At 47.8% G+C, this 13,372-nt stretch overlaps 2 protein-coding genes across 2 annotated transcripts in view; both read right to left on the bottom strand.

The window, feature by feature from the left end:
* Positions 1–13,372, bottom strand: part of LOC132567242 (zinc finger protein 91-like) — a 257,261-nt gene that overhangs the window by 111,800 nt on the left and 132,089 nt on the right.
* Positions 1–13,372, bottom strand: part of LOC132567787 (zinc finger protein 208-like) — a 55,974-nt gene that overhangs the window by 12,970 nt on the left and 29,632 nt on the right. The window contains 1 exon segment of the mRNA XM_060233474.1: positions 12,105–12,210. Coding sequence (XP_060089457.1) covers positions 12,105–12,210 — 106 coding nt within the window.

The following is a 13,372-nucleotide window of genomic DNA, read 5'->3' as shown; positions in this document are numbered from 1 at the left end:
GGAGAGAGTTTCTACAGATACCGTGGACTGCCAAAAAGACAAATAAGTGGGTTCTAGATCAAATCAAGGCTCAACACTCCCTAGAAGCTAAAATGACTTAACTGAGGCTATCGGATTTTGTGACATTACAAGAAGACAGGAGGCACTGGGAAAGACAAACATTCTAAGGAAAGTGGAAGGTGGCAGGAAAAGAGGAAGACTCAACATGTAATGGACTGACTCAATCAAGGAAGCCACAGACCTCCATCTGCAAGACCTGAGAAGGCTGTTAAGTAGAAGACCTTCCTACGGATGCCATAAGTTGGAAGCACTTGATGGCAGTTCACACACTGACAGAGAAATAGCTGGCAAGAATCCTTAGGAGAAGCTCATTGCTTGAGCGGAGCGACTGAAAGCCCCTCACCTGCTGTGCCCGCCTCTTCTCCTCTGCCTCACTCAGGAGGAAACCTTCGGCCAGGGCCACTGCCTGGGAACTGCTCTCTGGCCCGCATCGTCTCACCCAGCCCTGCACTTCCTGCGGCAGGATGGCCAGGAACTGCTCCAGGATCACCAGGTCCACAATCTCCTTCTTGGTGCGCCTCTCTGGCTCCAGCCAGTCCTTACAAAGTCCGTGGAGCCGGCTGCAAACCTCTCGGGGCCCATCAGCCTCCTGGTAACTGAACTGCCGGAAGCATCGGCTACGTCCATCTGCGGTCACAGGGTCCTGAACCAAGATCTCTGGCACAGCTCTTCCCCAAAATTCAGCACCACTCCCTGCTTGGAGGGAATGGAAACCTTTCTTTGATATCTCCCCAGTTCCAAGGCCTTCGGGGTCCTTCTCTTCCATCTCCTTCCCCTTTCTCTTGTGTTGCCTCTGACTCTGGAAAGACACTCTCATTCACTTGGCTGTGAAGAGGGTGAGGGAAAGATATCAGAAAGGCAAGAAGAAAAGAAAACAGAGTTACATCACTGAATCTGGTGAAGAATCACCTAAGGATTACCCCAGTGGATCAGAAGGAGCGTCCTTGTAGTTTGTTGATGAGGATTAATGTCACTGTAGTATATTACATTAAAAATGGTAAAGGTAGTCCCCCATGCAAGCACCAGTCGTTTCCGACTCTGGGGTGACATCGTAGCATAACATTTTAATGGTAGACTTTTTATGGGGTAGTTTGCCATTGCCTTCCCCAGTCATGTACACTTTCCCCCCAGCAAGCTGTGTACTCATTTGACCAACCTCATAAAGATAGAAGGCTGAGTCAACCTTGAGCCAGCTACCTGAACCCAGCTTCTGCTGGGATCGAACTCAGGTCATGAGCAGAGCTTTGGACTGCAATACTGCATCTTACCACTCTGTGCTCCAGGGCTCTTTTGGTAGATTACATACCAAACTTTTAAAGATATGCCTGTTTAGCCCTTCAGGAAATAACAAGAAAATACTCTCCATGTACAAAACAATATCAAAATATAATTAAAGCGATTCCTTCTTTACAATACAAAATTATAGTGACAACAACATAAATACCGTAGGATGGTATTTTTGTTCACTGTAAATTTATATTGTTGTCACTGTAATTTTGTATTGTAAAGAAGGAATACCATAGGGTAGCACTGTACAAAGTTATCTGGCTGAATTATTGGGGCTACTTTAGAGGGTACATCTGAAGGTAAACTGGAGCCCAGGATAAAGTGACTGGAAAGGGCTTCCCCATTAGAGCCCACCACTCTTTAACCACCACAGCAAGCTGGCGTTCCTGAGAAGGTCATGAAGACTCTCACACTCCTGGCTTTCTGCAAACTATGTAAAACTTAATTATTCAAGAGGACGTCTCTACTTAAGGAATAGGGGAGCACTGAACAAAAGCTTCACAAAGTCACTTGGATGAATTTGGGGTCCATTTTGCTGTAAGTGGGTATCTTGTGTAATTTTGCATCATTTCTTGGGTATCCTTAAGAGTAATGCTTTCCTTCAATACGGTTTTCTCCGAGCTCCACCCCCAAAGTCCCCAGATATTTCTCGAGTCAGACTTGGCAATCTTACCCCAGGAGTTGTGCAGCTGAAGGCGGGCAGGCTCGGTGGAAAATGGGGGAGGAAGAGGAGGAAAAGAGGGAAGGAAACTTCCTCAAGAGGAGGAGCAGCGGCAGCAGACGAGCGCCGGCCCTGGGGTGCGGGAAGGGAAGGATGCGGCTGCCCTTTACCTGCCCCTCGCTGCTGCCATCCCGGGGAAACGAGCCGGGTGGAAAAAGCAGCCCCAAGTTTCCCCCTCTCTAGAGCTGGTGCTGCCCCTCCCACACCATTTGTTTTACTCTTGCCCCGCCTCAAAAAAATATGTAGATCCAGCCCTGGGAGGATGGCCTGGCTTGCTCCCCCCTCCCATCTTCTACAGGGGTGGCCAATGGTAGCTCTCCAGATGTATTTGCCTAAAACTCCCATCAGCCCCAGCCATTGGCCATGCTGGCTGGGGCTGATGGGAGTTGTAGGCAAAAACATCTGGAGAGCTACCGTTGGCCACCCCTGCACCAGATCCTCTTGCAAAGCCTGCGGACCCCCCCCCCCTCCACCGCAGCAAGCGCGGCAGAACCCCCCCCCCCTCTCAAATCTTTTAGGTATTTCCCACCCAGGAGTTGGCAACCCTAGTAGGGGGTGGCAGGTTTCCCCCCCCCCTTTTCTCTCTCTATATGTATTGTGATAGATTTGATTTTATTGAATCTTTTCAATGCAAAGGGAGCATAGGGAAAGTAAATAATAAAAATATAAATCTATCTTAAAAGGTAAATATAGTCTCCTGTGCAACCGACAGTCATTTCTGACTATGGGGTTACGTCACATCACAACGGTTTTGTTGTTGTTATTCAGTTGCACAATCGAGTCCGACTCTTTGTGACCCCATGGACAAAGTCACGCCAGGCCCTCCTGTCTTCCACCATCCTCTGAAGTCTGCTCAAATTCGTGTTAGTTACATCGCTGTCCAGCCATCTCCTCCTTTGCCCTTCCCTTCTTCTTTTGCCTTCTTTCCCAGCATCAGGATCTTCTCCAGGGAATGCTCCCTTCTCATTTGGTGGCCAAAGTATTGGAGCTTCAGCTTCAGCATCTGACCTTCCAGGGAACAGTCTGGGTTGATTTCCCTTAGGACTGACTGATTTGATCTTCTTGTAGTCCAAGGGACTCTCAAGAGTTTTCTCCAGCACAACGTTTACAAGTATCCAATTTAGATCACTAGATGCATATAACAAACAATTTACAAAAACAATACATAATATGCTAGCTATTAAGAAATAGCCTACAATTCCTACCTTCTGGAAGGTACGACCAGAACCCATGGGTTGAAATTAAATCAAAAGAGTTTCCGGTTCAACACTAGGAACAACTTCCAGACTGTTAGAGAGGTTCCTCAGTGGAACAGGCTTCCTCCTTGGGAGGTGGTGGGCTCTCCTTCCTTGGAGGTTTTTAAACAGAGCTCTGACAGCAAATGAAGATCCTGTGAATTTAGGAGGAGGTGTTTGTGAGTTTCCTGCATTGTGCAGGGGGTTGGATTAGATGACCCTGGAGGTTCTTCCAACTCAATGATTCTATTACTTACTTAGAGCATCAGGTCGGAAAAGGATTCAAACGCCTCCCCACCCCCAACACGTGGGGAGATCCGAATTCCTGTCTTCGGAGACCCAAAGGACTTCCTGGGGAGGGAGTTTCCCGGGCTTCGTTTGCATGTCTGCTTGACCCCCACCCCACCCCTTGCACTTTGTCTCCGCCCTCCCCCTCCTCGGCCTCTCTCGCAAACAGCACGACTGTTTTAACTCTTTCGCGGCTGCAGAGCTCCGGGAAAAAGGCTCCCTTCCCTTCCCCTAAAGAGTCTAGGGTTGCCAATCCCCAGGTTAACAAATTGAGCAGCTAAAAGAGAAATACATTGGATAGTGATGTTCTTCATCACTATCCACTGTATTTCTCTTTTAGCTGTATGGACACACTCAAACAGGGATATTGGTTGTTTATCCCGTTACATATATTGAACCCATCTCCCACTATATTTTAATGTATTTTTCTCCTAATGACAAACTATATGTATGTTGCATGTTTAAAGGTGGGTTAGTTGGATGGGAAAACAGAGATAGAAATTCCTTCCTTTTGGCCCAGGTTTATAGCAATAAAGTCATTGACAAACACAGGCACATTTTGACATACTACTGTTTTGTTGCTTTCACATGCTCATGCCACTCAGATCAAAGGTTTGTTCAATTTGTTAATTTTACTATTCTGTCATTGGATCTTATATTTGTACCATTTTACATTCTAAACCACTGCCTACCAGATAATTTTACATTTCTGTCATTGGATCTTAAATCTGTACCATTTTGCATTCTGAGCCACTGCCTACCAGCTCTGCACGGCTCTACACACTGTGCCAGATTCCTCGTCTGATGAAGTGTGCTTAAGAGCACACGAAAGCTTATGTTCTGAATAAAACTAAGTTGGTCTTAAAGGTGCCACTTGACTCCTGTTTTGTTCTACTACTTCAGACCAACATGGCTGCCTACTTGGATCTATCTACATGAATGGAGTCAACTAAATAATTATATATTTTAGAAAGCAAACATTTCTTGCCAATGCCCTCCTCTTTAAGCAGGACTTCAAATGACGTCAATTTATATCTAATGGTTTCTTTCCTCCGAAGAGAGCGAACCATATTCTGAACTTGAAGGTATTGATACCAATTGATATTACCTCCTAATTTCTCTTCTGCTTGTTCCTTAGTAATATTATTATTCTGTTGAATCCAATTCTATCCAACCCCTTAATCCCCCACGGATGGCTAGAGTTAGCCTTAATGAATTGTGGGGACCAATATTGGTTAAAAAAGCTACATATTAGAGAAATACCCGGCGCAATCCACTTCCTTAGCATATCCCATATTCTTAATGAATTTTCCAGGAAGGGATTTGCTGGTATAGAATGTGATCTCTTCTGACGTTTAGACCAAAAAGTTCCTCCTTTACTGTCACCCAAGGCAGCTGGCCAGAGGTGCGCAAACAGGAGGCAGTGGGGAAGGTTAAGAAAAAGGGGGGCTGTGTGAAAGCTGGGTCTAGATCGGGGTGGCCAAACTGCGGCTTGGGAGCCACATGCGGCTCTTTCACACATATTGTGCGGCTCTTGAAGCCCCCACCACCCTGTTGGCCAGCATGGAGAAGGCATTTCTCTCTTCAAATGACTTCTCCAAGCCGAGCCAGCCAGCAGCTTGGAGAATGTATTTAAAGTTGAAGTTGCTTTCTTTCTACCTCTTCCTCCCGCTCCCTCCCCCATCTATTTTCCTTCCTTCCTCCCTTCCTGATATATGGCTCTCAAACATCTGATGTTCATGTCTTGTGGCTCTCAAACATCTGACATTTATTCGTTGTGGCTCTTACATTAAGCAAATTTGGCCACCCCTGGTCTAGATGATTTTAAAGGGATCCTCGTGAATGTTTGCAGTGCAATCTGTAGCTATGGCCACAGTCTGTGACTGGACAGTGAATATGGGTTACGAAATGCAAAAATTGAAAGGGGAAAAAAGATGAAGAATGAAAGCTTATACCTGAAATAAAACATTGAGCAGAGGTCCATCAGTGGCTATTAGCCGCAGTGTGTGTGTGTGTTTGTGTGTGTATTTGGCCACTGTGTGACACAGAGTGTTGGACTGGATGGGCCATTGGCCTGATCCAACATGGCTTCTCTTATGTTGCTGGTCTTAAAGGAACCACGGTAGTCAAGCTTAACTCTTTCTCCTGCACAAGCACTCCCTTTCATTTTTGCCTTCTCTCCCCCGCCCATTCTCCCAAAAGAGGAGTGCACAGCCAATGCAGGCATGGGAGGCTTCGCTTGGATCTCTCCCGCATGAAGTAGGAACCAGGAAGAGCGAGCTGGGCAAAAGCCAGCTGCAAAACAGTGGCGGCGGCAGCCCCAGCAAAGGCAGCAAGAGAGCACGTTGCTTGCAAGAAGGATCTGAGGCCTTAAGGATACCGATCTACCCTGCAGGCCGTATCTTTGAAATTCCTGGGCTAGAATCTGGGAGACTCAGGTTCAAATGCCCTTCTGTGTTCACCTTGAAGATCAAGAGCAGTGGGGCAGGGCACATTCTCCTCTGAGTTGCGTCTCCCTTACAAAGGAAGCCTGGCTTGGGAGAAGCTGCACAGATGTCCCGCCCAGCTGCCTTTCCTTGAAGGTGACTGCAGCCCGGACTTCTGAGCAGCACACCTAGTGACTTCCAGAATCAGTGCTCTCGCAAGTGAACGATGGATGGGGCTTTGGGGAGGAGCTTTAAAACTCGGAGGGAAAGTTCTACGATGTATGTTCAGGGAAACACTCGTTCAAAAGTACTCTTGGGAACTGCAGGGCAACTCCAGGACAGCATTTTCGTTGCCCATTCCAAAAAAATAAAAATAGAAGACTTTTAGAAATCGCAAAGCAAGACAGAAGCAGCAGCGATATGCAATGTAAACAATTGCTTTTAAATATGCACAGACAGGATTTTTTGTTGTGTAGAAACAGCCAAGGAGATATGAAAGGAAGGTAGACGGACATAGGCTATAATCACGCACGTTAAACAAAGCAGTTTCAAAGCACTTTCCATCTGGATCTTGCCAGTTCACACAGTAAACTCCAGTTAGAAAGTTCACGGTTGTAAATTTTGAGGTAGAGGCACCAAATTTGCAACATAGCATCTGGCGCCTCTCCTCAAAACACCCTTCAAGTTTCAAAAAGATTGGACCAGGGGGTCCAATTCAATGAGCCCCAAAAGAAGGTGCCCCTATCATATTGCCAATGAAGGGAAGGCATTTAAAAGCACAGTCCCTTTAAACGTGATGGTCATAACTCCCTTCAGAGCTCAACTGTGCTGGTCACAACTTTGCTCCTGTCTCCACCCTGAATCCTCCTACCTCCAAAGTCTCCTGATCCCATGCCCAAAGTCCCCAGATATTTCTTGAACTGGACCTGGCAACCCTAATTGAAAGAGCACTATTTAGTGTGTGTGATCACTGCCAGAATGATATAAAAAGACAGAAATACAAAGATACAGAGAATGAAGAAAAAGAACAGAAGGGAGGTAGAAAAATGAGGGGGGGGAAGGAGTGAAAGCACAGGTCATTTTGTAGAAGAGATGCCAGAGCTCACTGGCACAATTCATTTGCATAACTTTATTTTATTTTTATTTTATTTATTTATTCGATTTATATCCCGCCCTACCCCACCGAACTTTCCATATACCACGCATCCCTGACATCTTCAGAAGGTGTACTAAATTATATTAGCTCAGCATCTATTCTAACATGCTGCTTGAATTATAATTGTCATCTTACTCCCATCAGTAAGACACCCAGTCACCCTCTCCTCCTCCTCCCTTTCTTCCGCTGCCCGTCCGATGCACACTCCATCCCACCCCCCCAGGTGCCGCGCCAAGACGCCCACCCACCCCTACTCCTCCTCCCTTTCCGTCGCCACCTCCCGCACAATCATAGAGCTGCGCCGGAGCCCTGCCAGCCCCGATGCGGCATGCATTGGGTGGGCGGCAATGGGAAGGGATGGGAGGAGGGGGCGGGTGGGCGTCGCGGCGGGGTGGGACGGAGTGTACATCGGACAGCGACGGAAAAGGGGGCGCCTCAGAGCAGAATGGGGGGTGGGATGCGGTGCAGGAAAGGATGGGCGGTGGCAGGTGCTCAGAGGAGGCAAGCAAACTAGGCATTTGCCTGGGTCACCAGGAGGGGGGCAGTTTAGTGTCCCCACCCTTCCGGCGCCCTAGGCAACTGCCTCGTTTGCCTAGCGGGCGAGGTAGCCCTGGCCGCCACTCTGCTAAGGGCCTGAGTGGAAGGGTCCAGAGCACCTACCCAACTCACATCTCTTCCTTATTAACAAATACCTTTTAACCGTGACCAAGGAGATGTGAGGACACAGGCAGTTTAAAAACAGATTTATTATAAGTGTTCAAACAATAAGAGAGTAGTGAAGACTTTGAGTGCCACAGTGAATAAAGAAACAGTAAAGGTTGGTGCAAAGAAATAAACACCCCCAACCTATCTATACATCCCCTTCCTCTAATACCAGAATTCACCACCTCCTTAGGGTGAGGGATTTCTCTACAGCTGCACCCCCCTCCAGACCAGCCTCAGCAGAGAGAACAACTTCTCTTTCCAGCCAAACATATTCATGCTTTTCTCTCAGGTCTCACCCCTTCTTGGGCTCCTTTTCCCTCAAAAACCCTGCCACCCAATCAGAGGGACATCAGGAATCCTGGGAAAACTAGGCCCCATAACTACTCCTACACAGGCTTCTCCCTGGCCTCTAGGCCACACTAGGCCTCAGATCATGACAAGATCAGGTCTCTAAGAAGGAACTGAAAGAGGAAGTGGTTGTTGAACTCTAAGTCTGAAAGGTGAAGTGTGCACTGCCAGCAAAATGTGGCAGAAAATGGCTTAACCAGATGAATCATAGGGTGGAACAAGAAAACCGTTAAGCGACAATAGATAGGGAAAACGGGGGGGGGGGGGAAGGTAACGGGTCAAGATGCTTCAGGGCATGCGCGCGCTATCACTAGGCAGATTGTGAGGGAGCTCACCAATCGGTGGGCTCCACGAGGGCATAGGCAAGGGATAAGAGGTCTGTGCTGTGTCACAGAGAGCAGAGTCGACGGGTGGGACTGCCCTATCCGGACTCTCTGTGCTTTGCAAACCACGCTACTAATAAACGATCCTTGATGGACCCTGGAGTGTGAGAGTTCTCATTTGGTTCGAGTGCTTGGGCAAACTCTACAAGTAACACATTTGGTGGCAGCGGTGAGATACGAGTTTCCCAAACGGGGGTCCCGGTGACGTAGAGGGAGGCCCTTGGGGGCCCACGGACCATTTGTGTCCATTTTTGAGGTTCCTTCCATCTGGCTGCCGTTAGGCCACCCGAGGGTGACAAGAACCGCTGTGGGTCCTTCAACGATCGACGGGACGTCAGGACTTCGCCAGCGACGGAAAGTTGGTGAGTTGATCGGTCATATTAGACACGATGGGAAACAAGGGGTCTAAGGATAAGGGGCGCAGGGGAGATGTCCCCAAGGATCAAGCGCAGGACAATGGGAAGCCGGCAGGGAAGGGGCGCCCGCGGACTGTTGAGTTCCCAGTAGGAACCCCATTGGACCGCTTTTTAAAGGCTTGAGACATGTTTAAAGATTACGGTCCCACGAAGGAACAGCTGGTGAGTACTTGTGTTTTGGAATGGCCAGAAATTAAATCTCCCCTATGGACACCACTGCCCAAAATATGGTACCATAAATAAAACCATAATATCAGATATGCGCCAATATTGGTTAAGGTTGGAACCGCGCCCGGAGGTTCCTCTCAATTTACAGTGTGTTAGCATCTGGATGGATTTCGCAGGAAGCCCATTCACGATAGCTATAAAAATGATGGCTGTCGAGGTGGAGGAGACGGAGGATTCTCCTTCTTGGGACCCTATTGATCACGTCGTGGGGAAAAGGCCTCCACCAGGCCCAGTGGAACCAGAACCACAGGGCCAATTAGACGTTTCTCCACCCCACTACAGACAGGGAACATTGTCTATGGGAGCACCACCCCGAGGACGAGGGATGTATGGTGAATTGTCTGACCTTTTGGAACAGTGGGGTCGACAAGAGGGAGGAATGGGAGGAAGAACAAGGTCAGAGGTAGAAGCATGCAGGTGGAATTCTACAGAAATTTTGAAAGAAACAGGAGGAGGATTGTTGGCCCCCCTTAGGCAAGTCCCGATGATAGAAATGGTGGGCTACGTAGAGGTCCCGTTAACAAGCACTGAGCTACACTCTATGCGGAGCCAATTGCCCCCCCCCTTTCGGAGAACCCGATAATGTTTAAAACAAAATTAGATGGGCTTTGGGGACCCCCCATATATTCTCCGGAGGAGATGATACATATTTTAAAACAAGTGGCTGGAAATTAAGAGGCAACATAGGCACTGTCTACTGCCAGGAAACAATGGATAAAAGGGGCGGGAGACAGGACAGAGGAGGGAGCACTGGCCCTTATTCCTAACGGCAACCCAGCAAATCTTGATATTCAGATGGCCGACGGCCGAACTTTTTGTTCCCAGTTCTGTGGTTTAGTGTTGGATGGACTGGTAAAAATGGTACCCCCTGTGGTAAATTTCCATAAGGCTTTTGGAGAAGCCCAAGGTGGAAAAGAGCCCTCCTTTCAGTTCTTGGAGAGGTTAAAGAACAATATGACAGCTTTTACGGTGTTGGACCCTGATTCTGACGAAGGGCAGGCCTTCTTAAAATTCCATTTTGTTGAACTGAGTAATCCGGACATAAAGAAAAAACTGCAGAAATTAGACGGATTGCTAACAAAGCCCCTTACTGAACTGGTAGTGGAGGCACAGAAAGTTATACCCAGGCGGGAGGTTGAGAAGGAAGCGAAGACAGTTAAGTTAATGTTCCAGACAGTTAAGGAAGTGCAGAGGCGGGATGAGAGAAGAGGAAGAGGTGGAGGCGGGTATAGCTGGGGGAGAGGAGCAAGAGGTGGAGGGCCTCGCCCGCCGTGGGGTGAGCGGGGAGAAAACAGGGGAAGGGGAAGTAGAGGACCCCTACCCAAGGATGTATGCAAGTACTGCAAGGAACGGGGACACTGGGGACGGGAATGCCCGAATAGAGAAGGGGAAGGATGGGAGGAGACCAGGGTTGCAGCCCTATATGAGGAGGAATAGGGGTGTCATGGGCTCCTGTACTCGGGACCCAGCCCTGAAGAGCCCTTGATAAAATTAAAGCTGGGACCGGAAAAGGAGGAAGTGTTATTTATGTATGATACTGGAGCCACAAAATCAACGTTGCAAAGTTTATCATCAGGCGCCACCTTGGGGTTAGAAAGTGTAAGGGTGCGAGGGGTGAGAGATAGGCTGTTTCGAGCCCCAGTCACAGAAGACATTGACGTCTTGTTTCCAAGAAAAAATGAAGTGGTTAAACATGCATTCGTTTTAATTGGTAAGGGCGGGATAAATCTTTTGGGGAGGGATCTGGCGGATAAAATAGGGATGGTATCGGTATTAAAAGGGGGGAAATGTGAGGTTAGGCTAGCTGCCTTAACAGTAGAGAAGGAAGGGGAGATTTCCCCCAAAGTATGGGCGGACCCGAGCAACCCAGGGCGAATAAACATGTTACCTATTGAGGTCAAGATGCAGGCTTGCCGGTCAGGCCCTTTCAACATGTGCAAGTGGACTATATTGAGATGCCTAGAGTGGGGAGGGTAAAATATGTCCTGGTTTTAACGGACCAGCTCACCGGGTGGGTCTTGGCATTTCCCACAATGTCAACATCAGCAACGGTGACTGCCAGGGTCATCCTGGAAAAGGTGATCCCAGAGGTGGGATTAATTGAAACAATGGACTCAGACAAGGGGGAAAAGTAATGACAATCACACTAAAAGCATTGGGAATAGAACTGAGACACCACACACCATGGCACCCCCAATCTAGCGGTCAGACGGAGAGAATGAACCAGACTTTTAAAAAAGCAATGAAAAAGTTAATTCTGGAGACTCATTTGCCTTGGACAAAAGTGCTCCCTCTAGCGTTATTTGGAATTCGAACAAAACCAAGGGAAGGGATACAGTTGTCACCTTTTGAAATGCTTTATGGGTTTCCATTATGGAGAGTAATGCCATATACAGCAGCAGGCAATTTACATTTGTTAAAGGACATGTATGTGCGTAAATATGTGCTGGCTCTGTCTTCTCTTCTTAAGTCCCATAGGGAACAAGGACTCATACACCTCACTCCGCCACTAGAGGCGCCGGTCCACAAGTATCAACCTGGAGACTGGGTGTACGTCAAGAGGTGGAGGGAAGAAACCTTCCAGCCCAGCTGAGAAGGTCCCTTCCAAGTTCTCTTAATCACCGAAACAGCAGTCAGAACTGTGGAAAGAGGTTGGACTCACCACACGCGCACAAAAAAGGGGCAGAGCCAAAAAAACTGGAAGAGCCAGTCGGTAGAAGGAGAACCCCTTAAACTGCAATTGACGAATGTGGGAGCTGACCGAAGCGGACAACCCGGGGTGGACCTCGGCACAACGTTTCTCGGCCGTTTTTTCAGCGTGGCCTGACGAACTGATCACGCCTGAACTCACCTTGTGGAAAGGACCGTTGTGCCGGCACCTAGACTTTTGGCTTGTGGGACAAGCCTCAACAGAACCATTGTTTCCTAAATTGTCTGATTTCATTGCAGGCCGACTCCTGTTGAAGGAGAGCGTTTTAAATCAATACCAAGAAAGGTACAGGTTTGCTAAAACCGGAAATAGCCCTAGAGGTTGGAAGGTGTGGAGTGTGTGTGAGTGGGAGGAAGGAGACCCAAAGGGGCTCCAGCCACAGAAGATTGGAGTGTGAGCTGGAGGACTGAGAGTTATTTTGAACCTGATAACTGGGGAGGGAAGCTGTGTAATAGTTGTGCTCCTGAGGGAGAGGTGGGAGAATGGCAGGGTGGAGGAAATTATTGGGACCCTTATGGACAATTGTTTTGGTTTCAACCGTATTAGGGGGGTGGGAGAGAAATGTGTGGCATCAGACACTAAATGCTATAATTAAAGAAGCCAACCTCACAACTTGCTGGGCTTGTGCCCATCCTCCATCCACAGGGAGGAGTGGTTGGCCAATGGTGGTTACGGCTGTACTCTCCCTACATGGATGGAATGTAACAAAGGTTTATGGTTCCCTCAACGGGTCATTAATTCCAAAAATAGAGGACAGGTCCCCAAGGATAAAGACCAAATCATATTGACCAGGCAACATGTATGGCCAAAGGCTCCTGTGTGTTTCCAATGGCACAATCAATCTGGTCACCACACCTTCCTTGATGGACCCTGGAGTGTGAGAGTTGTCATTTGGTTCGAGTCCTTGGGCAAACTCTACACATAACAGAATGAAGTGGGAAGTGGGAAGCGGATTACTTATGCCAGGAAGCAGGGAAGGGAGATGGGAGATGGACAGGAAAAGTTTCTCTAAAGTGGTAGGCGTTCTGAAGGTGGAGCCTACATTGCTAGTCAGTACATTTGGGAAAATGGGACATTCACACTTCTCCTTACCTATCAATCAAAAGATGCTATGAATCGCAGGTTGGTGGGAGAGCAATGTGATGCTGTATGGAGAAGAATAAGCTTTCTGAACTTGGTATTAGTAAATGTTATCAGTTTTTGGGTTCAAACTACTCCCACCTTAAGACTTTGCTTCTAAAATTCTGTATATGTTTGGAACAACGTATGTCTGTAAAAATCTCCATTCTAGAATAAATGTCCATAATTCAAAAGTACATTCTCAGATTACAGATACAGACCTAACCAGGACACTCAAGATTGCTACAGAACAGACATTGACTCTAGATTTCGATGCAGTAATTCAGAGA

Source organism: Heteronotia binoei, chromosome 2 (genome assembly GCF_032191835.1).
Source record: "Heteronotia binoei isolate CCM8104 ecotype False Entrance Well chromosome 2, APGP_CSIRO_Hbin_v1, whole genome shotgun sequence".
NCBI classification, from domain to species: Eukaryota; Metazoa; Chordata; class Lepidosauria; order Squamata; family Gekkonidae; genus Heteronotia; species Heteronotia binoei.
The sequence above is the reverse complement of the archived record's forward strand: the minus strand, read 5'-3'. Positions and strand labels throughout refer to the sequence as shown.